This window comes from Plecotus auritus (assembly GCF_963455305.1).
Source record: "Plecotus auritus genome assembly, chromosome: 3".
Taxonomy (NCBI): domain Eukaryota; kingdom Metazoa; phylum Chordata; class Mammalia; order Chiroptera; family Vespertilionidae; genus Plecotus; species Plecotus auritus.
Window position 1 is genome coordinate 8,939,372 of NC_137772.1, and position 22,898 is coordinate 8,962,269.

The window sequence follows — 22,898 nt, forward strand, 5'->3', positions numbered from 1 at the left end:
GGCTCTGGAGTATGGCCGGGGTTTCTTTAGCAAACAGTGGACCCTTAGCAGGTGAGGCGCAACAAAACTCACCTGGAGGCCAGAAGACAGACAGAGGACACGAGCCTTCCACCGTGGGGTCCGACAGAAGTCAGTTCCTGGCACTGACCTAGCAGAGTCCAACAAGCAACCATCAAGTGTCTCCTCCGAGCAGGCACTGGGCCCTGACACTGACACTGCCTACGTTACCACATTCCCCTGCCCTTGAGCAAGTGTAGACCAAATGCAGGGTGGGGTGCAGGCTGGCCTGCAGGGGGAGCCTCAGGGAGCCACCTGGGGAGTGGGAGCTTCAGGGCTGAATGGGAGGTGGGACCTGGTAGGTTGCCCTCATCCTGCTCCTCAGAGGGTCAGCTTCCGGAGGTGAGAGTGTTCAAAGGACAGTGACAGTGCCTACACTGGGGGCCTCCTGAGCCTTGGCCGGCTGTGGTTTGTAAGCTGGAAATACAGACTGAGCAAACCAAACATTGCTTTAGGCCCACTGGGCTGGGCAGCCCCAGGTAAACAACCCTTTTAATGTGGTTCTGTTTCCCCAGGTCCCAAGGAGAGTGCAGTGGACAGAATGTTTGTGTCCTCTCAAACCTCATCTATCGAAATCTAATCCCTAATGTGAGGGCAGCAGGCTAAGGCTGAGCCTCTGGGAGGGGATTAGGTCATGAGGGTGGGGCCCTCGTGAGTGGGATTAGTGCCCTTATGAAAGGGACCCCGGAGAGCTCCTGCCGTCTTCCCGCCATGTGAGAACTCAGTGAGAAGATGGCCACCTGCAGCCTGGAAGAGGGCTGCACCAGCACCGGCCCTGCCAGCCCCGCGATCGCACCCGCCCAGCCTCCGGAACTGGGAGGGATACATGCCTGCCGTTTGTAAGACGCCCAGTCTGCGGTACTGTCACAGCAGCCTGAACTCAAACAGGGGCTTAGCCAATGCTAAGGTAACATGTCTGCTAGTCAACCAAAGCTCCACTGAATCCAGATAACTTTCAATTTGCTATTCTGAACAGATAAATCATATTGTTCAAAAAGAGAGACAGCTGTCCCATATATTTGTTTCTCATCTATCCAGGGGTCCCTCCAATAAGAAGCCAGTGCCTAGTCTCTATGTACCTTTAGAGATGTTTTCCCTCCTGGTGGCCCCAAATGGTGGTGCCTCGGGTGCCCGCTGCCTCCTCCCTCCCCGGAGAGTCTGGCTGGACCAAGAGCAGGGGGTACTGCCTCCACACACACAGCATGCCTGACCACAGACTGGGGGGACGGGTGTGAAAAACTTAAAATAACTGGCTGTGGCCTGGCTTCCGGGAACATCTCAGCTGAGTGGCTTAGGGGCGTTCTCCAGGGACGGCTGGAACCAAGCGTGAGGACCCTGGCGACTTCTCTGAGGTGCCAGTGTGTCCTGGGGTGCCCTTGCCTCGCACATCTCCCCGCTCTGGTGGACTCCTGGCGGGGTGTGTTGCAGGCCAGGGGTGTAGCCTAGAGAGGGCCCGCCTCCTTTACCAGAGACAGCGCTGGAGCCCTGGAGGGAGTCCACGTGGCCGGCCGGGGAGGGCTCTCGTGGAGGAGTCGGTGGGATGGGACGGGCAGCATGCTCCAGGCGGGGCCTGTGGTCTGCTAATGAGGGACTGAAAGCCCAATATTTGAGGTTTCCTCCCAAATTCCTATGTTTGCTTAAGGTTTTGCCTTCCACCAGTAAATCAGGGTGTTCTCAGGTCCACCTGAGAGAGCCAAGCCCTCCCCGTGCAGACGGATGCTCGGGGAACAGGATGCGCTGCGCGGCGGGTGGCCTCGTTTATTTGATTTGTGAGCATCATCTGGAAGCAGAGCCCACGCCCGGGCCCCTTAGGAAAGCACTGTAGGTGTCTAGCCCGCTTTATCCACAGGCACAGGACCTTGTCTGCTGCCTCCCACCCTGCCGGCGGCAACCACAGACCACGCTCTCCAAATGTACAAAGACCATCAGGGGAAGAGAGAGGTGCAGGCTGTCACTGAGCACCCCTGCTAGTCACCCTCTCCCTCTGCCCTAATCTCCTCGGACCCTCCCCCGGCGTCCCCAGTCCTGGAGCAGAGTCCCCAGCCCAGCACTCTGCACTCACTGAGCACACCGCTAACCCCAGGGCGCCGCCGTCTGCCCAGGCCTCTCGGTGGGAAGCAGTGAGAACTCAAGACAGAAGGTGTCACTCATCCCAAGTCCCAGGGGGTCACACAGACTCCAGAGAAGGAACCTGGCCGGCTGACTCCTTCCCCGTGCTCACCCTGTTGGCTTTCCAACCTGCTTCCCATCAGACGTTCTGGTGGGACAACCTGGGTGAGCAGACAGGGCTGCGCAGACCCAAGGGGACGGGGCAGGGGACCTGGACTCCCCACACCGGAGCATTCACCCCGCAGCACAGGCCAGGTGACCTGATGCAGGTGCTCACACACATTCTCACAACCACCCGCTGGTCCCCCTCAGATCCCGCCACGTCAGGAGTGCGTGCTCTTAGGGGCATGGGCCTGGGGTCGGGGAGCTACTCCCTCAGGTGCAAAGTACCCGCAGTGTCCCCAAAGTCTGTGTGCGATGTCTGCCTGGCAGCCCTTGGTCCCAAAGAGCCAGCCCACACGTGGGTCCAAGCCCTTCCCCGGCCCCCTCCTCCTCCCTCTGAAAAGGACTGAAGGCAGGAGATGGTTATGATCGAGCACAATATCCACCAAGAGCCAAATGCTCCAGGCAGGACCCAGAAAAGCCCCCAGCTGCCCGCCCGCCTGGGAGACGGTAGACAATGGCCCCATTCACGAAGGGGGCTCTGAAACCTGAGGAGGTGCTGCTTCAAGTCTCTGAAATAAACGCTCACATGCTGACTCAGGCTCCCTCGGAATTCGTTTTCTGCCCTTTTTCCCGTTTTTGGCACATGGCCCTCCTGATGAAGCCGGTACCGAGAGAGGCAGGGCTCACCCTGCTCCCCGCATCCTGGGCGGGAGGGCATGGGCCTGTCACCCAACGGTGGGGTGGGGAGGTCAGCCCTGGTTCGCAGCCTCGGTGGCTCCAGTGGGTGGACCTTCTTAAGGAGGGGTTTGCTCTTATTATAATCAAAAGCTTTCACCACATTCGGAAACTTTACCCACCACCCTAACCACTCCCTCTTCGGGGCCGGGTTCCCAGCAGCTGAACGCCATGTAGCAAGAGGTCCCTCTCATCACCATGGAAGCCAAGAGAAACAAGCCTTCTGAGAAGTGGCCCTCCAGTGCCGAGAGGTCTGCTGAAGGGAGCTGAAATAATGACGTGCGGGAGAGATTAGTCTTGCAAATTCTTGGAACACACTTTTTTCTCAGGGATAGTGCTCTCCGAGGCCGCTGTTGCCCCACCTCCCTGACCCAGCCCGCCTCTTCAGGCAGCTTAACCAGGACCCATTAAGACCTCCGTTTTCAGTAGAAACCTGTTGTTAGGTGTCCCTAGGAAGTAAGTGACAAAATTTAGGGGAAATATCATGCAAATGAGAAGACAGACTTGATTGTGCTTCTGGGAGAAGTGTCCTCACCAGCTGAGTGGCAGACAAAGAGATAAGAAGCCCATTGCCTGGGGTCCCCTGAGACCCACAGGAGCAAATTCTTTCCCGCCCCACTGTGGGTATTCTACACGTTTCTGGACTCTCCTTTAAGATGTGGTCCCTGCTCCCCTAAAGTCTCAACTCCAGGTAGATATCCTACTCCAACTTGAAATCTATTCTGATGAAACTACTTCCCCAATAAACAGTCCCCCAAACTTTCTCATCTCTGCTCATAAGAGTCCCAGACTCCTGAATATCTCACAGCCTTGGAATTGATGCAGGATCCCTTACTTTTAATTCTTCCATATCCACTCGTTATCCGATCAGCAAGTTCTGCCTCAAGGGCACTCTTCCAATTCAACCCCTCACTCACAGCCATCAAAAAGAAAAGATGCTCAAATGTTTCAAGTAGAAAAGGGGAGGAAAAAAAAAAAAAAAGCGAGCTCATTGGATTATCTTCCATTCAGCTTTCCTTTTAAAAAAAAATGTTTTTATTGATTTCAGAGATGAAGGGAGAGGGAAAGAGAGATAGAAACATCAACGATGAGAGAAAATCATAGATCAGCTGCCTCCTGCACACCCCCTACTGGGGATCAAGCCCACAACCCAGGCATGTGCCCTGACCTGGAATTGAACGCTGGCCTCTTGGTTCATGGATCACACTCAACACTCAGCCACCGGCCAAGCTCAATTTAGCTTTCAAGGCCTTCCATCAACTGAATGTCTTTAAAGAAAACAAATGCATCCCTCTCTAACCCTCTATCCCACACCTGAGTGGTGAATGGTTTGAGCACCTCCCGTCTTGTGAATGTGTCTCTGACTTTGCTTATGTTATGTCCCTCAGATCAGTCTTTATAGATTTTTTAAGACCTGGCTCAAAACTCATCTCTTACTAACAGTCTTTTCACTCATCCTTCAGTGTTTAGTTCTAGTTCCACCTTCTCATGGAAATGTTCAAGACCATGGTAACCCTCCCTGAGCTGCAGGTACATATATCTCTAATCCATTCATTTTCATTAAGACCCACAAGGTTCTTCCAAAATGCAACAAGTAGCCATTCTGTGTCTGTGACACAGCGCTGTGATGTTAAAGATGATTCCTGCACCCACTGCCGGGGGAGGGGGGGAGGGGTGGGGCTGTACACCCCTAACTTACTGGCATCGAGTAACAGGATTTGCTGTGACCAATGAAATGTTAGTGGGTGTGACTTGTGACACTGCTAGACAGAAGTTTTAAGCATTATCACATCGTTTAGCATTTTCCGGTTTCCTTTGGCCATGTGACCAGCACGTGTTATTTAGAAACTGCTTTTTCAGCCTTGGTCTCAAAACGAAGAGGAAATGGGGCAGAGTTAATCCTCAGTGTTCATATACCTGAGTGAGAAGTACACCTGAGTTGCTGTAAGCCTCTGGTATAGCTTGTTATTGCAACACGGGTTAGCCTGATCTTACTGATACAGTGTGTAATGTGGAGAGTTTTCAGAATGTTGACTTTACACATTTCTCATTCTGGCCTCACCACAAGCCTATTTGGCCAAGTTTATTTTCTCCATTCTACTGATAAATAATATCAAAACGCAAAAGAACTGCTTCAATTCCAAAAGTCAGAAGGTCACATAAAGATGAGCGTAGGTCTTCTGCAGCAAACCCATAGCTCTTCCCTCGACATCAGGTGTCACGGGTCGAATTGTGTTCCCCAAAAAGATACGTTGAAGTTCTATCCCTCAGTGTCTATGAGTGTCACCTGATTGAGAAACAAGGTCTTCACACATGTCATCAAGGTAAGATGAGGTCATTAGTAAGACTGGTGTCCTTGAAAGAGAAGAGACACATACAGAGACACATGGGGAGAATTCCATGTGACAGAAAAGGCAAAGACTGGAGGGATGCGATGATATATCTACAGACCAAGGAAGACAAGCACAAGAAGCTAAGAGGAGGCGTGGGACAGTTCTCCCAGGAGCCTTCAGAGAGAGGGTGGCCCTGCCGACACCTCGATTCTAGGTTACCGGCCTCCGGATCTGAGAAGAAATCGTTTCTATTGTGTTAAGTAAGCCACCCAGCTTGTGGGAATTGGTTACAGCTTCCCTAGGAAACCAACACACCAGGACTACCTCAGTCTCAGGGCAGAAACCACCAGAGAGCCTCAGTACATAGGTTTGGGGTGGCAGCAGTCTGTCTAGGAAAACCTTCATTCTTCTATTGGCAGCGTAGTCACCATCCCACCTTACTGAGCTATCATAACAATGTGCCACGGCTGGTGGCTTCAACAAAAATCAGATTTCTCATCATTTTGGAGGCTAGAAGTCCAAAGTCAAGGTGTCATCAGGGCTGGTCTTTTCTGAAGCCTCTCTCCTTGGCTTGTAGATGGTCATCTTCTCCCCGTGATTTCTCATGTCTCCCCTCTGTGCCCACCTGTGTCCTGCTCTCCCCTTCTCACACCGACACCAGTCATATTGAGTTAGCCGCCCCCCTTCCTGACCCCATTTTAACTTAATTAGCTTTTGAAGGGCCCTATCTCCAAATACAGTTACAACCTAAGCATTGGGGATTGGGATTTCAACTTACAACTGGGGTCGGGGGCGGGGGGACGCACACAATTCAGCCCATAACACCATGTTTCAAAGACCGAAGTAGCCTCTCACAATGCCCATGTTGACAGCCTGGCCGCGTGAGCCATCTAAGAATGCAGGGTGGCCCTGCCAGACCCAGCCCTGTTCCGACAGCCAGGACCACACACAACTTGGCTTTGGCCGTCCCCTCCCGGTTGTTTGTGAGGTTCGGAACCGCTTGCTTTGCTCATGCTTTGCTGTGCCCTCGGCTTTCAACAATCTTGGCTGGAATGGGGCTCTCTCTCAGGCTATGCCGATGGCTAGCATTCTGGTTAAATTCCCAACAGCGGGGCTTTGATCCCTTACTTGGCACAGCTCCCTTCTCCTTTCAACCATCTTGCTGCCCCCAACTTTATCATCAAAATTTGAAACAAAATTGATAGACACAGTTTGAGACATAGGATCACTAGGCATAAATTGTAACCAGTTCACCTCAATGACTGCTAATGGCTTAAATAAAACAAAGCATAATTCCAACCTTCTTCTTCTCCTTATTAATTTAGGAATATCTAAAAATCACCTACTTATATGTGAACTCTAAAAAACAACACAAAAGAACTAATGAAAGAAAATAGAAACAGACTCATACAAAGAACAAACTGAAGGTTGCCAGAGGGGCGGGGGTGGGAGATGGGTGAAAAGGGTAAAGGGGAATAAGAGGTACAAACTTCTATTTAAAAAATAATTAAGCCGAAACCGGTTTGGCTCAGTGGATAGAGCGTCGGCCTGCGGACTGAAGGGTCCCGGGTTCGATTCCAGTCAAGGGCATGTACCTTGGTTGCGGGCACGTCTCCAGTAGGGGGTGTTCAGGAGGCAGCTGATCGATGTTTCTCTCTCATCGATGTTTCTAGCTCTCTGTCCCTCTCCCTTCCTCTCTGTAAAATATCAATAAAATATATTTTAAAAAAATAAATAAATAATTAAGCCACTGGGTAGAGTGTACAGCACAGGGAATATAGTCAATAATATCACAATAACATTGCACAGTGATACGTGGTCACTAGACATATCCTGGTGCTCACACTGTAAGGCATACAAAGGTAGAATCGCTGTGGTGTACATCTGAAACTAATAAAATATTGTGTGTCAACTATATTTTAATAAAAAAATAAAGAAGTGTTCAAAGAATTACAAACAAATGTTGCCATTGGCCTTGGCCAAAACCGTGTCATGCCGCTTGAAAACATACTCAACATTCTCTCTAAGGCATGATCTGGATTGAACACACCACTGTTTCTCTTCCATGGATTTCATGTGAAACTTTACTTAAATCAAATAGCCGTTCCTCTGTGGTTGCATTTTTAACCACAATGAAGTTGAGCCACACACAGCTCTTCCTGAAGAGAGCTTATGCATCCAGTAAGGTAGACTGATCCACACAATGCTTGTGGCTGTTTCTCCCAGAGCAGAGCCCACCTCCCTCACAATGCTCTCACCTGTTCCTCCAAAAGGAAGAAAACCCCCCTCTCTTCTGGTCCTCGGTAGCATGTTAGGAAACTACCTGTTGGTCTTCATGCATTTGTTTGCTAGAGTTGCCACAGACTGGGTGGCAAAACAACAGAAATTTACTTCTCAGTTCTGGAGGCTGGAAGTCCAAGACCAAAGTGTCGGCAGGTTTGGTTCCTGCTGAGACCTCTCTCCGTGGCTTACAGACAGCAGCCTCTCACAGTGTCCTCGGGTGGCCCGTTTTCTCCTCTTCCTAATAGGGCTCCACTCTAAGGACCTCGTTTTAACTTAGTCAACTCTTAAAGGCCTGATCTTTATTTTTTTTAAATACATTTTTATTGATTCCAGAGAGGAAGGGAAAGGGAGAGAGAAATAGAAACATCAATGATGAAAGAGAATCACTGACCGGCTGCCTCCTGCACACCCCAAACTGGAGATCAAGCCTGCAACCCAGGCATGTGCCCTACAGGGAATTGAACCATGACCTTCTGGTTCGTAGGTCGATGTTCAGCCACTGAGCCACACCTGCTGGGCTAAAGACCTTACCTTTAAATATGGTGACACTGAGAGGTATCAGGGATTGGGAATTCAACACATCAGTCCTTGTCATTCATTTTAGAATATTACTAGATACTTGAGGTGTTTCCCATCCTCAACTTGAGGGTAGCCTCCCTGGGTAAAAGGCCCTATTTTAGGATCCTGTGTCCCCAGGAGTCAATGGTTTGATGGATTTTCCCCATCACTATTTCCCGATCACTATGGGAAGTTTTGTTCACATGTGTCCCGATACACATATAACTTGAAGGAGAACATAAAATCAGCTGCAGGGGCATCATGTCAATGACTGGGCTCGATTTCTGAGCTTCCTTCCACATCCTGTGACTGTTCATTTCCCATCACCGGCCACGTGGCTTCCCATGAAATTCTCTTCCCTAGGAGTTTGACATTCGCTTCCTTCTTATATGTAGGCCTCCTAAGACGTGCCATCCTAACTTGTTCTAGTTCCCTCTGTAGGGCTCGTGTTCACGTCTGCATCTGGTGGCACCTGAGATCTGGGGAAACTGAGGCAGTGTAATGCCTTTTGCCCCAAGTCTTCCCGCGTCACCTGGATGCTGAGAGGACTCAACCCAAGGTCTTCCAGCTCCAAGGCTAAGGCTCTTTCCAAGAACCCAGGCTTCCTCCTCCCACTAAGAGAAGAACACCAGGGCCTTGTGTCTTATGGGCAATAACTCACATAATGAAGTGAGGTCGTAGTCTCGCCTATGAATCCTGGGGAACCCTGAAACAGCCTCCCTTTCAGAACCCAAAGCATCTAGCATGACTCTTTCGTTGGTTCATAAAATGCTCAAATGCTCAAACCATATGTTCAAGTATAATTCCCCATGGTTATATTCTTCCTTACATTAAAAAAAAAAGAGGAATTTTTCAACATCGGGTAGAAAAATAAGCATGAATGTTGGGGGAAATAGTCTGCACTTAGCCCTGAGTCAGTTCCAGGACAGCAGAGCTGACACCAGCTTCACAGCCTGGCCTCTCCCAGCCTTTGCTTCCTCAGTAGGTACCACAAAGCCCTGCCCAGAATCATCCGCACAGGAACGCGAGCCTTGCTAGACACGTCCTGTGTTAATATTGCTTCTAGGAAAGGGGGGAAGCCGACCTAAGTATTGAGCAGTCTTTCCCATCAGAGTATACATGTTACCATCTAAATATATATAGACATAGCACGGAGCTTTCTGGGGCTAACGTCAGTTTGAAAGTGAAGGTGAAACCCAGAAATCAACCCAAGGCTCAATCAATATTTGACAAAGAAGGCAAGAGCGTACAATGGAGTCAAGACAGTCTCTTCAATAAATGGGGTTGGGAAAATTGGACAGATACATGCCAAAAAAAAAAAAAAACTAGACCAACTTACACCACACACAAGAATAAACTCAAAATGGATAAAAGACTTAAATGTAAGTCATGAAACCATAAAAATCCTAGAAACCATAGGCAGCAAAATCTCAGACATCTCTCATAGCAACATGTGTATAGATACATGTCCTAAAGCAAAGGAAACTGAGGAGAAAATAAACAAATGGGACTACATCAAAATAAAAAGCTTCTGCACAGCAAAAGAAACCATCAACGAAATGAAAAGCGAGCCCACTGTATGGGAGAACATATTTGGCAATGATACATCTGATAAAGGGTTAATATCCAAAATATATAAGGAACTCATACAACTTAACAAAAGGAAGGCAATCCAATTTAAAAATGAGCAAAGAGCAGCATGTTCCCAAGGGCTGTGGCTGGTTGTAGCCACCGGCTCTCCAACTGCATGCAAGAGCAACCTGGAGAGCCTTTGACAGCTCCGGTCAGCATAATACCTGCAGCTGCCACTCGCCTTTCCTATATCTCTGGACCTGGGCTTGGGAGCCTTCCACCTGGTCCATGCAGGTGGATGTACTGAATCAACTTTTTGGTTTAGAGCTTTCACCCTTTTTTCTTGTAGGCTGCCTCCATGTTTCCTGGCAGCGTCTGGTAATGACATAGCTGAGGATACCAGCTTGTTGCTGCTCCTGTGTTTTAGAATAAGACGTTACCAGTAAACTGTCCTCATTTGTAATTAAGGATCTACAGAGTTGGGAGAGCTCTACAGTAAGAGGCAAGCTACAAGACAAGTTTGTGAAGAAGACGGACTGTTCTACTTAAGTAACAATCTCCTCAGCTCCTCCATGCTCCAAGGCCTGCTGGTTTTTGAAAGAGGCCTTTCTTGGTCCACCCCTTATTGTGGGGCTGGTTCCTTATCCATCCTGCCCTGCAGCATGGATTGTCTTGTGTGCTACATTCCCTTAATAAATTCTTGATGTAATGGAAAAAAAAAAAATGAGCAAAGGACCTAAATAGACACTTCTCCAAAGAAGACATAAGGAAAGCCAAGAGACATGAAAAATGCTCAAAGTCACTGATCATCAGAGAGATACAATAAAACGACCATGAGGTACCAGCTCACACCTGTCAGAATGGCTACCACCAACAAATCAACAAACGACAAGTGCTGGTGAGGCTGTGGAGAAAAGGGAACCCTCGTGCACTGCTGGTGGGAATACAAATCGGTGCAGCCACTGTGGAAGACAGTATGGAGTTTCCCCAAAAAAATTAAATATGGAACTGCCATTTGACCCAGTGATCCCACTTCTAGGAATATATCCTAAGAAACCAGAAGCACCAATCAGAAAGAATGTATGCACCCCTATATTCATAGCAGCACAATTTACCATAGCTAAGATCTGGAAACAGTCCAAGTGCCCATCAGTAGACCAGTGGATAAAAAAGCTGTGGCACATTTATACCATGGAATACTATGCAGCAGTAAAAAAGAAGAATCTTTTACCCTTTGAGACAGCATGGAGGGACCTGGAGAGTATCATGCTAAGTGAAATAAGTCAGTCAGAGAAAGACAAATATCACATGATCACACTCATATGCAGAATCTAAGTAACAAAATAAACTGCTGAATGGAGTGGATCCTGAGACATGGAAACATGGAACAGAGTGCGGAATCTTGGAGGGAAGGCAGGGGAGGGTGGGTGGGTGGGAGGTAATCAACCAAAGACCTTGAATGCAGATATGCATAACCCATGGACACAGACAATAGGGTGCTGAAGGCCTGGGGCGGGGTGGGGGATGGGGCCGGCTGGAGGGGGTTCATGGGGGAAAAGGGGACATATGTAATACTTTCAACAATAAAGAATTATTTTTTTAAAAAAAGAAGAATTAGAAAGTGAAGGTGAGATCTTTGGCAAGCACTTTGGGGCGCTGCACAGTTCACCATGGAAAGGACGCGTGACAAGAGCCATCCCTGAACCTGAGGCGTGTCTCTGCGTGGCGGGGCTCGGTGCAAATCACTCCTGGTGCCAATGTCAGGAATGGGGGTCCCACAGACAAAAGCCCGTGTCACCGGCCTGATCCCTCTGTGCAGATGGCAATGGCCCCTTTTACTCCCTGGAGCCCGACTTTCTGAAATGGATTTTGTTCGTTCTCCACGGAGATCGGGGGAACTGCACGTGGCAGCTATGAATGGGGTCTCCCAGCGAGGCTCTGAAAGCTGCTGGAGGGGGTGGTCTGCGTGTGTGAACCTCCCGGGACGGAGCTGCAGTCGGGCTGTGACACACAATGGCATCTATGTGTGACCCGCGGCCTGCACACTGCTTCCCGACGAGGGGGGACGCACGCCCAGGGGGGACCAGAGGGTTCTGTCCGCCCCCATTCCCTCCTCACCCCCCCCCCCCCCCCCCCCGCCTCATCTCAGAGAGGCTGCTGTTTGTCTGCTGGGGAAATGTTTTAAAATCAACAAATGCATTGTTCGCTTAAGCACAGCCTGGATTTTTTTTCCCCGTCTCTGTGCCTTCATTTCTAGTTCTCCCAAGTCTCTTTCCCCTTTAATTTTATGGCATTTTTATGTACATCTACATAGAGGACCCACACATGAAGTCGGATATGTCAATTGTCTTTGCAGACTCCTATGGCTGTGCCATTCTGTGGGGATCCATGATGAGATATGGAGTTCTCATCCCCTTCCCACTCATAACTGACAGAGTGTTCCCTGTGCTCAGAGCACATGGCAAAGTTCAGCAATCGCAGCAGTAACGGTGCATTCTCAACAGCCTCCCTGACAGTTGGCTACATTCTTTCTGACAGTGCCTCGCTGGCCTCACACAGGTTACTGGAAGCCGGGAATCCAACTGGGTGCGCAGAAAGTCCCTGCTATGCAGACGGGACAAGACCATGGAATCACATTGACCCTCTGCAATCCTAAGTGAAGGTCACCCTCAGGCCCAACCCAGCTTCCTCGCACCCTGGCACCCCCCAGTCTGGGTTAGCTGGCATTTTTGTTCTCTTTTTTATTTCAGAGAAGAAGGGAGAGGAAGAGAGAGAGAGAAACATCAAGGATGATAGGGATTGAGCCCGCAACCCAGGCATGTGCCCTGACTGGGAACTGAACCGTGACCTCCTGGTTCATAGGTCGACACTCAACCACTGAGCCACGCTGACCAGGCTTGTTCTGTTTTGTGTTCACAACAGATGCTACAAGTTAAAAATGGGAATCTGAGGCACACCACAAATCTTTTCTTCTCTGTGCTATTTCACCTGCCCCAAAAAGGCCAAATAAGGGCCAAGTGGCATTGCTAAGTGACCCTTCGCGATCTGACTGAGCCATTCCCTCCTAGCGATCCAGGAATGCACGTGAACTTGCACAGCCCAGCACATTGATAAACACGTCGAATGCCTCCCGGATGACAGATGACTGCAGAGCGAGGGGACGGAAGGAATGTGCTACAGGCTCATGAGGACAAATTGACTCTTTAAAGTTGAACTTGGAAAACATGGAGTTAGCTAGAATTTTGAGTTGTAAACCAAATAACCCCCTTTTTAAATCATCCATCCATGCAGCTCTCTCTGTTCGCCACCCTCTGAGAATCCAAAGCAGGTCCTTGGGATAACTTCCGGAGAACACAACCATGAAAACAACAATCTGGGCCGAGAACACAGACTTCCCGTCTGTCTCTGGCGTCCCAAGGGACTAGGGGAACCTGAACATGTACATCAGACGCCGAGGCCAGGTGCTAATGGACCCCTGTTGGACGCCAGCACCCTCCTCCCCCGCCAGCAGAGGACCAGGTACTCACCAGTCATCAGGGTGTAGTAGTTGGGATAAGAGAGAGTGGGGAAGTCTGGGGTCAAGTAGTCCGCTTTCACCCCCCGGCTCACAATCTCTTTCAAACCGGGCAGGGACTCCAGGGCCTCGTCGCTGATGTAGTCTGAGCGGAAACCATCCAGCAGGAACACCAGCAGCTTCCGGGGGGCAGAGGCTGGCTGGGCCAGGCCCAGTGCGAGGACCAGCAGGAGGGCCCGGAGCGGCACTGCCATGCTGCCAGGAGCCTGCCGAGCCGGCTGGCACAGTCGTCCCCTTGCAAAGACCGAGGATGGAGAATCTGTAGCTCTTCTCTCTTCTAGGGGCTGGACCTTGACTGCTGGCCTTCCTGAGCCAAGTTCACTTTCAGAATTTAAAGGTACAGCACCCTTTTTTTTTTTTCTTTTGAGTCCTATATGAGCATTTATTCCAAGCAGCAGGTCATCCATAAAAATCTGCTCTGCAGCCCCCCAGAAGCCAGCTGCTCATATAGGGTAGGACACAGATTACATAGGGAAGCAGGCGTGACAGGCACGGGGAAGTAGCAGGCTGGGGTGGGAGCCCATTGGTTTGGGCAACAAGGTTATTCATCTTTCCATGATAACAGGCAGTTCTTGAATGGAATGGACCGCATTCCAAGGATGATTCCCCCCGGGTCCAAGGTTGACTCCCAGGTCCCCGGGGCACACAACTCCCAGCCAGGTCAGAATGTCCTTTCTTTAATCCAGACAATCATGGTTAACAGAGCAGGATTAATATTTCCCATAACCATAGCTGGTCCCCAATATTCTTTTTTTTTTTTTGCCCCTGACATTTCCCCGCTGCTATTTCTATCATCTCATATCTGTGAGATTAGTTTTAGATGAAAAGTCTCATCCTGCTGGACCGCATCTGCTTCTGCCTTGAACGCAGCTCCCAGGGATGGAATACAACACATGCAGGATCCTGGATATGTTTTCTATCAACGGAGGATTGTCAGGAAGATTAAAACAGCACATGCCTTTACATTCCTCCCAGTCGTGGTTATGCCCCAAACAGCAAACGACCCACGGCTGCCCGGTTCTCTAGGACTGCCTCCCTCACCTGGCTCAGCTCTTGATGTGTCATCCCGTGGATAGCCCTGGGGGTGGCATTCAGGGCTCTCCCCTGGCTACACGCCAGCCGGGTCACTTCCACGGGAAGGGAGCCTGCCAGTCCCAGCATCACAGACATGGTCCAAGGAAGACTCCAGCAGGGCTCCGCAGGCGAGCATGTCCCTGCCGTCAGTGCAGCCGCCCTGTGATGTTTCTGGGGCTCCGAGCTGGTCACTCATCCTAAGGACCAAGGCCTCCCGGTACAGCACTCACTTTTTAAAAAAGACACCCGTGTTCACCTTTTCCTAGAAAAATCAGGAGGCTGACTCCTTTGGAGAAGCTGGATCCACAAACAACCCGGAATTAACGCCAGGGGAGACCATGCAACCTTATGATTTTGGGCGAATGTTCCAGGAATACCGGCCCCCCACAGAGAGGCGGAAGTGTAGAAGATGACAGAGGCCACACTGACTGTGCACTTGGGCTCACCCAAGGGAGGAGCCCAGGAAAAGGGCACTCTTTTCATTTGCTGCCATCCCACCTCTTCGCTCGCTTTAAACTCTCTTACACTTGGTCGCTTTCAGTTTAGAAATGCAAACCTCTGCGCTCCGGGTATGAACTAAACTCGGTGGGCATGTTTGCGAATTTTTCGGCAAGTCCCTGGCCATAGCTCTCGCAAACCAATTGTCTGTCTCTGTCTCGGACACTTCTGTCTCCGATGCCACTATCTACAGTGTTTATTGCTTTGTTTTTCAGGTTGCTGGGGTCCAAACCCGTCCGTGGGAGGAGTGGTGCTCAGCAGCGCTGCAGTGCCAGAGGGGAAGTTCCCAAATGGGCCAGCAGGGGTCACCGCTGGCAGAGGCAGCATTGCCCTGGGAGGGCAATGAGGGGGAGCTGGAGGGGGAGAGTTTGCAATGGGAAGGCAGAGTTGGAAAGGATGCAGGCTCCACCCCAGGACAGGCCGGGGCGGGAGGCGGAGGCTGACCAGGGCTCAGGGAAGTACAGCCAGACTCTCAGGGGACCCCGGGGTGGCAGACAATGGAAAAGGCTTATGAAATGCGCGGGGCCCATAGCGGGTGCTTCTCAAATGCTAGTGAAGCTTCGCATCCCAACGTCGCGTGGGTCCTGGTGAAAGCTCAAGGGCCACGCTCCACAGGGACACCTGCCCCCGATCAATTCCGAATGCCTCTCTCACCCCGCCCCCTGCCCGTGCCCTCCCTTCTGTTCTCCCGCATTTGGGGTCTAGCCCTCACCCGAGACCCCCGGTCACTTTCTAAATGGTGTGACCAAAAAGAAAACACACCGGCCAAATTCCCATCCCCATCTCCGCTGACTTAGGCACCAGACTTCATTTTGCCAATGAAAATAACGCCTTTTCCGATTGAAAAGTAAGAAAAAGCGGGGAGTTTATTCGTCAGGTGTGTTACTTTGAGAACACGGTGTTATTTCTCTTTCTGTGCGTTGTGGGAGACTGTTGTTATTCTAAACAGAAAAAATAAAAGGGCTGGAAGAGGGACAGAGGAGGGAGGCGGGGAGGCAGGGAGGGAAAAGGAGGGGAAGGCGCTGAGGAGTGGGATGGCTGTCATTGTCACAGCCTAAAGAACTTCCTCCTGGAATGAGGGAGGGTCCCGGGAGGCAGCAGACAGGCCCCGCGTGGTTCTGAAGCTTCCGGGCGGTGAAGATAACAGTATGAGGCCGCATAGTCCCCCTTGGGGGCGACCTTGGGACTCACTCGGGGAGAGGTGAAGGATTCTAAACCTAAAGATGACTGTAAAAGGGGCACCCACTTTCCTCTGCTGCTAGCTGGGGGTGCAACCCAAAATACAGCCCCCTGAGCGCCTGATCCCGCTGTGAGGGGGCCAGCCCTTCACTGACTCGCTCTCCTTAGAGTCCACAGGCCCCTGGGTCCCCAAGGCCCCACCCATCACGCTGGGCCGTGTCTGGGTGGCTGCGTTGCTGATGTGCCCTATATTGTTTTATGATGATCATATCGTTATATGATCATGTTTAGGTCGTTTCTCTAAGGTTTTGGCTCAAAATTACTGTCCATAAACATCTTTATCATACATGCCAACATATGAAGAAAGAAACGTTTGAGATGGGATTCCAGTCAGACTCCTGGTCGTGTACATGTGACCCAGAAGAGGTTGGAAGTGCCCTGACCGGTTTGGCTCAGTGGATAGAGCGTCAGCCTGCGGACTGAAAGGTCCCAGGTTCAATTCTGGTCAAGGGCATGTACCTTGGTTGCGGGCACATCCCCAGTAGGAGGTGTGCAGGAGGCAGCTGATCGATGTTTCTCTCTCATCGATGTTTCTAACTCTCTCTCCCTCTCCCTTCCTCTCTGTAAAAAATCAATAAAATATATTTTTAAAAAAAAGAGGTTGGAAGTAAAAGCTAAGCAACAAGCAAAGGCGCTGGATCAGAAAATGTGGTTAATATTAAGTGCCAGAGCCTTGCGGCCCAGGCCTTGTTTGTCTGTTCTGGGAGGCCCTCGGCTGGGGATGATTATCAGCACCTAACATGGAAAAGCGCTTCTTGCCACTTGTTTGTCAAGGGTTGGCAATGCTCTAAGGTCATTGCCCGTGGGGGTTTAACCTAGATAGTGCAGAAGAACGAGAACTTTCCTTAGAACGTGGGACCACCTTTGCCCTGGGACACGCATGAGCTCTCGGGAATGTGCTGCGCAGATCCGTCAGCACTGTGGCGCCTGGCCCCCACGGAGAGGCACTGAGATGGGAGGAACGGGTCCTAGGAGGGAAAAGACGGGGTCCCAGGGCCTGGGATTCTAGCATTGGACAACTGTGTGATTCAGAGAAAGTTACCTTCCCACACTTCGGTTTTCACCTCTGAAAGGAAGACCGAAGGAAGGTTCAAGGTCCTTTCCAGCTATAGAATCAATGAGATTCAGAAGTTGTGATCCAAGTCAGCCACGTTGGCCAACACCAACCTTCACTGGTCCTGGTAATCCAACTGTTCTGCCCACCCATGTTGGCCCTTGTTGGCGCATGTCAACACTTTCATTTCCTAGAAATCAGCAGTCTTAGCTCCTCGAAGTGCTTGCCCCAGTCCCAGACCAGGGCAAGTGTCCCATCGGCCCTCCCTCTGGTAAGGCGTAGGAACTAGGATCTTAATACATTTTAAAGGACTGAAACCCTACAGAATATGTTCTAGACCCATGAACATATTCTTCTAAAATTAAGATGAAATAAAGACATTTTCAGAAAAAAATGAAAGCTAAGAGAATTAGTCACCAACACACTTGTACTATAAGAAATAGGAAAGAATGTCCTTCAGGTTTAAGGGAAATAATACAAGATAAAAAAATTAAGACCTACAGGAAGAGAAAAGAGTTATCAGAAATGGTAAATATGTGGATAAATATAAATGACTCTATATTTTTCTTTTTTTAAATGTCCTTTAAAAATAACAGTTTAGCCCTAGCCAGTTCGGCTCTGTGGCTAGAGCATTGGCCTGCAGACTGAAGAGTCCCAGGTTCAATTCTGGTCAAGGGCACATGGGTTTGATCCCTAGTAGGGGGCATGCAGGAGGCAGCTGATCAATGATTCTCATCATTGATGTTTCTATCTCTCCCTCTCCTTTTCTCTCTGAAATCAATAAAAAGTATATATTTAAAAAATGGCTTTTAAACAACAAAAATAACAGTTTAAAGTCAAAATAATAACACTCTGCTGAGACTTATTATTTATAACTTATGAAGAATTAAAGACAAAAACAGTAGCTTAAAATACAGGGGTAGGATGTTTAAGTGGAATTAAACTGTTGTGACATATTTTCATTTACAAAGTGGGGAAAGTCAGATATAAAGAATAAAATGTAAAGTGATCAGATATTAATTTTAAGTAGATTATAATAAGGATGCATACGTAAATGCTAAGAGCAAACACTAAAAATAATACAAAGAGGCATAACTAAATAGCAGATGGAGAATTAAACTATATCAATATAGTAAAGGCCATATATGAAAAACCCACAGCTAACATCATACTATTAATGAAAAAAAAAACATTGAAACCTGTAAAGAATTTCTGTGAGTTTATTTGAGCCAAACTGTGGACATAGCAGAACCTCAATGAATTGAGATAATGCTCCGGAGAATGGCAGGTTACATCTGTATTTATACATTGCCATCAAAGGAAAGGGACATAGGTGGGTTACATGAAATCCATTGGTGATAGACTAGAGAGGCAGGAGAAGGCAAAGCAGGGAAACCCCTGGGATTGGATAAAAAGTAAAATGATGGACACATACTTAGGTGGGTGCAGGAACAATTAACATGATAATGAAGGAATTTGTGGCATCTGTCCTGGCGCCCACCACATTAGGTTGTGCCCCAAGGGCTCCAGAAAAAGGGAAGTTACAGGTTACCCAGATATTTCAAGGGTATGTTATCACAGATGCAAAAAGACAGATAGGCTCAGTTAAGGTGAAGGTTGACCTTGTCAGTGAAGATACTGGCCTAGGAGGTGACTACCCACCATCACTGCGTTTAGTTAAAGTTTCATTTCAGACCATCCTTTGTGGTGACTTTAGGTCTCTGAGTTTGCAAGACCATGGCCATGCAGGCCTTCCCTGAGCTGGTCAGGTTAGCGTGTGGCCCCTTTCGTCCACAATACTCAATGGTGCAAGGTTAAAATCTTTCCCTCTAGTATCAGGAACAAGTCAAGGATCCTCCTATTCAACACAGCACTGTAATTCTTACCCAAAGCAATAAGTCAAGGGCGGGGGGAGGGGAGGGACAGGGGGCATCCAAATCCAAAGGAAAAGTTTAATTTCCTTTGTTTGTAGAAATATGATTCTCTATATAGAAAATCCTAAAGACTCAAAAAAAGTTTTTAGAAAGTTATTGGAATTAATAACAAATAAATTCAGGAAAGTTGTTGCAGGATAAAAAATTAACATACAAAAACAGATTGCATTTATATGCATTAGCAATCAATTATCTGAAAAAGAAATAAATAAAGCAATCTCATTTATATTACCATCAAAAATAATAAACTAGGAATAATTTAACTAAAGAAGTGAAAGATTTGTAGACTGAAAATTGCAAGACATTGATGGAAGAAATTGAAGAAGACACAAATACAAGGGAAGATGTTCAACCCTCCTGATTAGAAGAATTAATATTGTTAAAAGGTCCATACTAGCCAAAGCCATCTATAGATTCAATGCAATCCCTATTGAAATTCCAAGACATTTTTCACAGAAATAAAACAAATCCTAAAACGCATATGGAAGTATTAAAGACTCTGAATAGCCAAAGCAATCCTGAGAAAAAAGGACAAAGCTGGAAGCATTACAGTTCCTGATTTCAAACTTTATTTCAAAGCATAGTAATCTAAACGGTATGGTATTAGCATAAAACGAACACACACACCCATGGATTGAATTAGGAGCCCAGAAATAAACCCACACATATACAGTTAACTAATATTTCACAAGAGAGCCACGTAGCCTCAGTGGAGAAAGGATCGTCTCTTTAATTAATGGTGTTGGAAAACTGGATAACCTCCTGCAGAAGACTGAAATTGAACCCCTATCTTACACCACTCACAACAATTAACTTGAAATGGCTTAAAGACTTAAATTTAGGACTCAAAACCATAAATCTCCAAGAAAAAAACATAGAGACAGAGCTCCTTGACATTGGTCTTGGCAATTATTTTTTCATAGATGACACCAAAAGCACCCACAACAAAAATAAACAAGTGAACTAAATCAAACTAAGAAGCTTCTGCACAGAAGGAGAAGCAAGCAACAAAATGAAAAGGCAACCTACAGAATGGGAGAAAATATTTGTAAATCATCTGTCTGGTAAGAGGTTAATATCCAAACTATATAAGGATCTCAACAATGCAATAACAAAAGAATAATATAATTTTAAAATGGGCAAAGGACTTAAATAAATATTTTTTTCCAAAGAAGACATACAAATAGCCAACAGGTATATGAAAAGATGCTCAATGTTACTAATCATCAGGGTGAAAGGAAAAGGGAAGGTGGGGGGGCTTGCAACCTAGCTCAGTATCTGGTTAAAACTGTAGTCTTCCTTCCCCACTCTGACTGACGGGCGGAGCTGTAGAGCCTAAGCCAGGGTCCCACCCCAGCTGACTTGAGCAGAGCTGTGGGGACCCGCAGGGGCCCGCCACAGGAGGAAACATATAGGTCAGGGCCTTCCCACGAGTTCAGTTCAGGCTTTGGATCCGGAATTCCCCTGGACTAGCAGATCTGCGAAATAAAGGTTCAACTTTCCTCCCTCAGAGTGCTGGCTGATCGTTCTCCCATGCATTCTGCCACAACAGAGATACTATAATAGAAGCAAAGATGCTAAGTAACAATGCATGCTATATAAAAATGGAAAAGAAAATGCCAATAGAATCCTTATATATAATTTTTTTTTATTTTTAATATATTTTATTGATTTTTTACAGAGAGGAAGGGAGAAGGATAGAGAGTTAGAAGCATCAATGAGAGAGAGACATCGATCAGCTGCCTCTTGCGCACCCCCTACTGGAGATGGGCCCGCAACCAAGGTACATGCCCTTGACTGGAATGGAACCTGGGACCCTTCAGTCCGCAGGCCACCGCTCTATCCACTGAGCCAAACCAGTTAGGGCTAATTTTTTTTAAATAGCTCTGTTCACCACAAAGGCCTAGAAGCAATGACATCTTAATAGAAATGGGCTCACTGTGGGAGAGACAAGGAAGAGGCTTGTTCCCACTCAAGCTCATTGTTTCTGAGGGTCACAAGGTAAGTGCCTTTGGTAGCTGGAGAGATAAATGAGCTGAGCTCTGCACTAGCCAGTGTGGCTCAGTGGGTGGAGCATCAGCCTGCAGATCAAAGGGTCCCGGGTTCGATTCCAGTCAAGGGCACATACCTGGCTCCTCCCTGGCCAGGCCCTGTTCAGGGCCTGTGTAGGAGGCAACCAATCGATGTGTTTCTCTCACATCGATGTTTCCCCTCTGTCTTTCCCTCTCTCCCTAAAAATCCATGGAAAAAATATCTTTGGGTGAGGATTAACAAAACGAAAAAAAAAACAAACAAACAAACAAACAAACAAAAAAAATGAGCTGAGCTCTAAGGGCGATAATTAGAAGACCACAATCTGCAAGTAAAATAATTACATGTCGGTCAAGATGTCTGACTGTCATTACTTGGTCATGAAATTGACAGAATAAAATAGAGTGACATCTTTTTATGTTTTTAAGAGAATTAAATTTCCAAAGAAACCACAGCCCTGGTCTGCAAGACCCTGTGATGATGCAAACCCAGAAGTCATACCCCAGGCCCCCCGCACAGCCTGGCGAAGGGCAGACATCGCACCTGCTTCCAAGGTGGCCAAAGGGGAAACCGGACAAGAGGAAGAATCAGGGGCCAGGGAGGACGAGGGCCATGAGGTCCCTGCCAGAGGGTAGCTGGAGAAGCCGGGCGGGTGCCCACGGGACTCGCCGCACGCACGCCACGATGGGGAGATGACGCGGTGCCTGGACATTGGCTGCAGGAGCTCCCCTCCTGCCTTTTCCTGATCCGGAGTTTGTGATGCAGAGATCTTGTTTCTACTCCACTGTGGGGTCGTGGAGGGAGCTGGGATGGTGGGATGGGCAACTCGTCTTCCCGGGTGCAGCTTGTTGGACCCCAGAGACCCCAGCTGGACCTGCTTAAAGGACTCTCCATTGCCCAGAGTTCCTGGACAACAAACCGGATGGGGCTCTGCCTTGTTTCCCTCGGGACAGGTGCACACATTCTCCACGAAGAGGCTGTGCATGAGTGAGTTAGTGCAGGACGGTTGACTATGGCTGAAGCTACTGAACTGTCCCCTGTTATCCGGTCTCCTCTCCTTCTGAGGTTTAGCTGGGCATAGAGACCCTATTTCCCAGTCTCCCATGCAGGCAAGAGAGGCCATGTGACTAGATTTGGGGTGTGAGTGGATGCAGGAAGCCACCCATTGTCTTCACTATCAGAGAAGTGTGGACAGGGATCCCAGAAGGCTGGTGACCCTTAAGCTCTGGCAAAGGTCAGGGCTGTACACCCACGGTTTAGTCCAGACAGTGGTAGCTGAAGCAACTTCCCCACCGGACAGTCATGTAAATCCTTACTGATAAGATAGTCTGCCTGTTCCTGGAAATTGCCTGCCTAAGGGCTATAGGTGGATCCCAAATTGAATAAAAGGATCTGGAGTCCTTCCTCTTGAGCTGGGCTCCCGCCTGGTCCCCCAATATTTCCAAATTATATTTCTTGTCTTGTCTCTTTCATTTGCGTGCGGCCCCTCTCCCAGAGCCTGAACCCTGAACCACGCGGGATGTGGGACTTCACAAGTGGAAGTTACATCTGCTTAAAGGCAAAGGTGTTCACTCCGCACTGCCCTCCTTTCCCACTCCCGGGCTGTGGGGAAAGGGGGTGACAGGACAGCCACCGTGGGTCAGAGACAGCAAAGGGTCCACCAGCCTGAGTTCCCGAATGATCTTGGGGAGCAAGGCGGGCCTGCCGTCCCAAACCACCTCCCGACTTCTGAAAGCTTACAC

General features: G+C 48.6%; 1 protein-coding gene across 1 annotated transcript in view; it reads right to left on the reverse strand.

Annotated features, from left to right (window-relative positions):
• Positions 1-13,599, reverse strand: part of ENPP6 (ectonucleotide pyrophosphatase/phosphodiesterase 6) — an 80,559-nt gene extending 66,960 nt beyond the window's left edge. Inside the window, exon 1 of the mRNA XM_080658945.1 lies at positions 13,280-13,599. Coding sequence (XP_080515071.1) covers positions 13,280-13,520 — 241 coding nt within the window. The 5' untranslated portion in view covers positions 13,521-13,599. The remainder of the gene's footprint in view (positions 1-13,279) is intronic.
• Between the last annotated feature and the right edge of the window lie 9,299 nt (positions 13,600-22,898).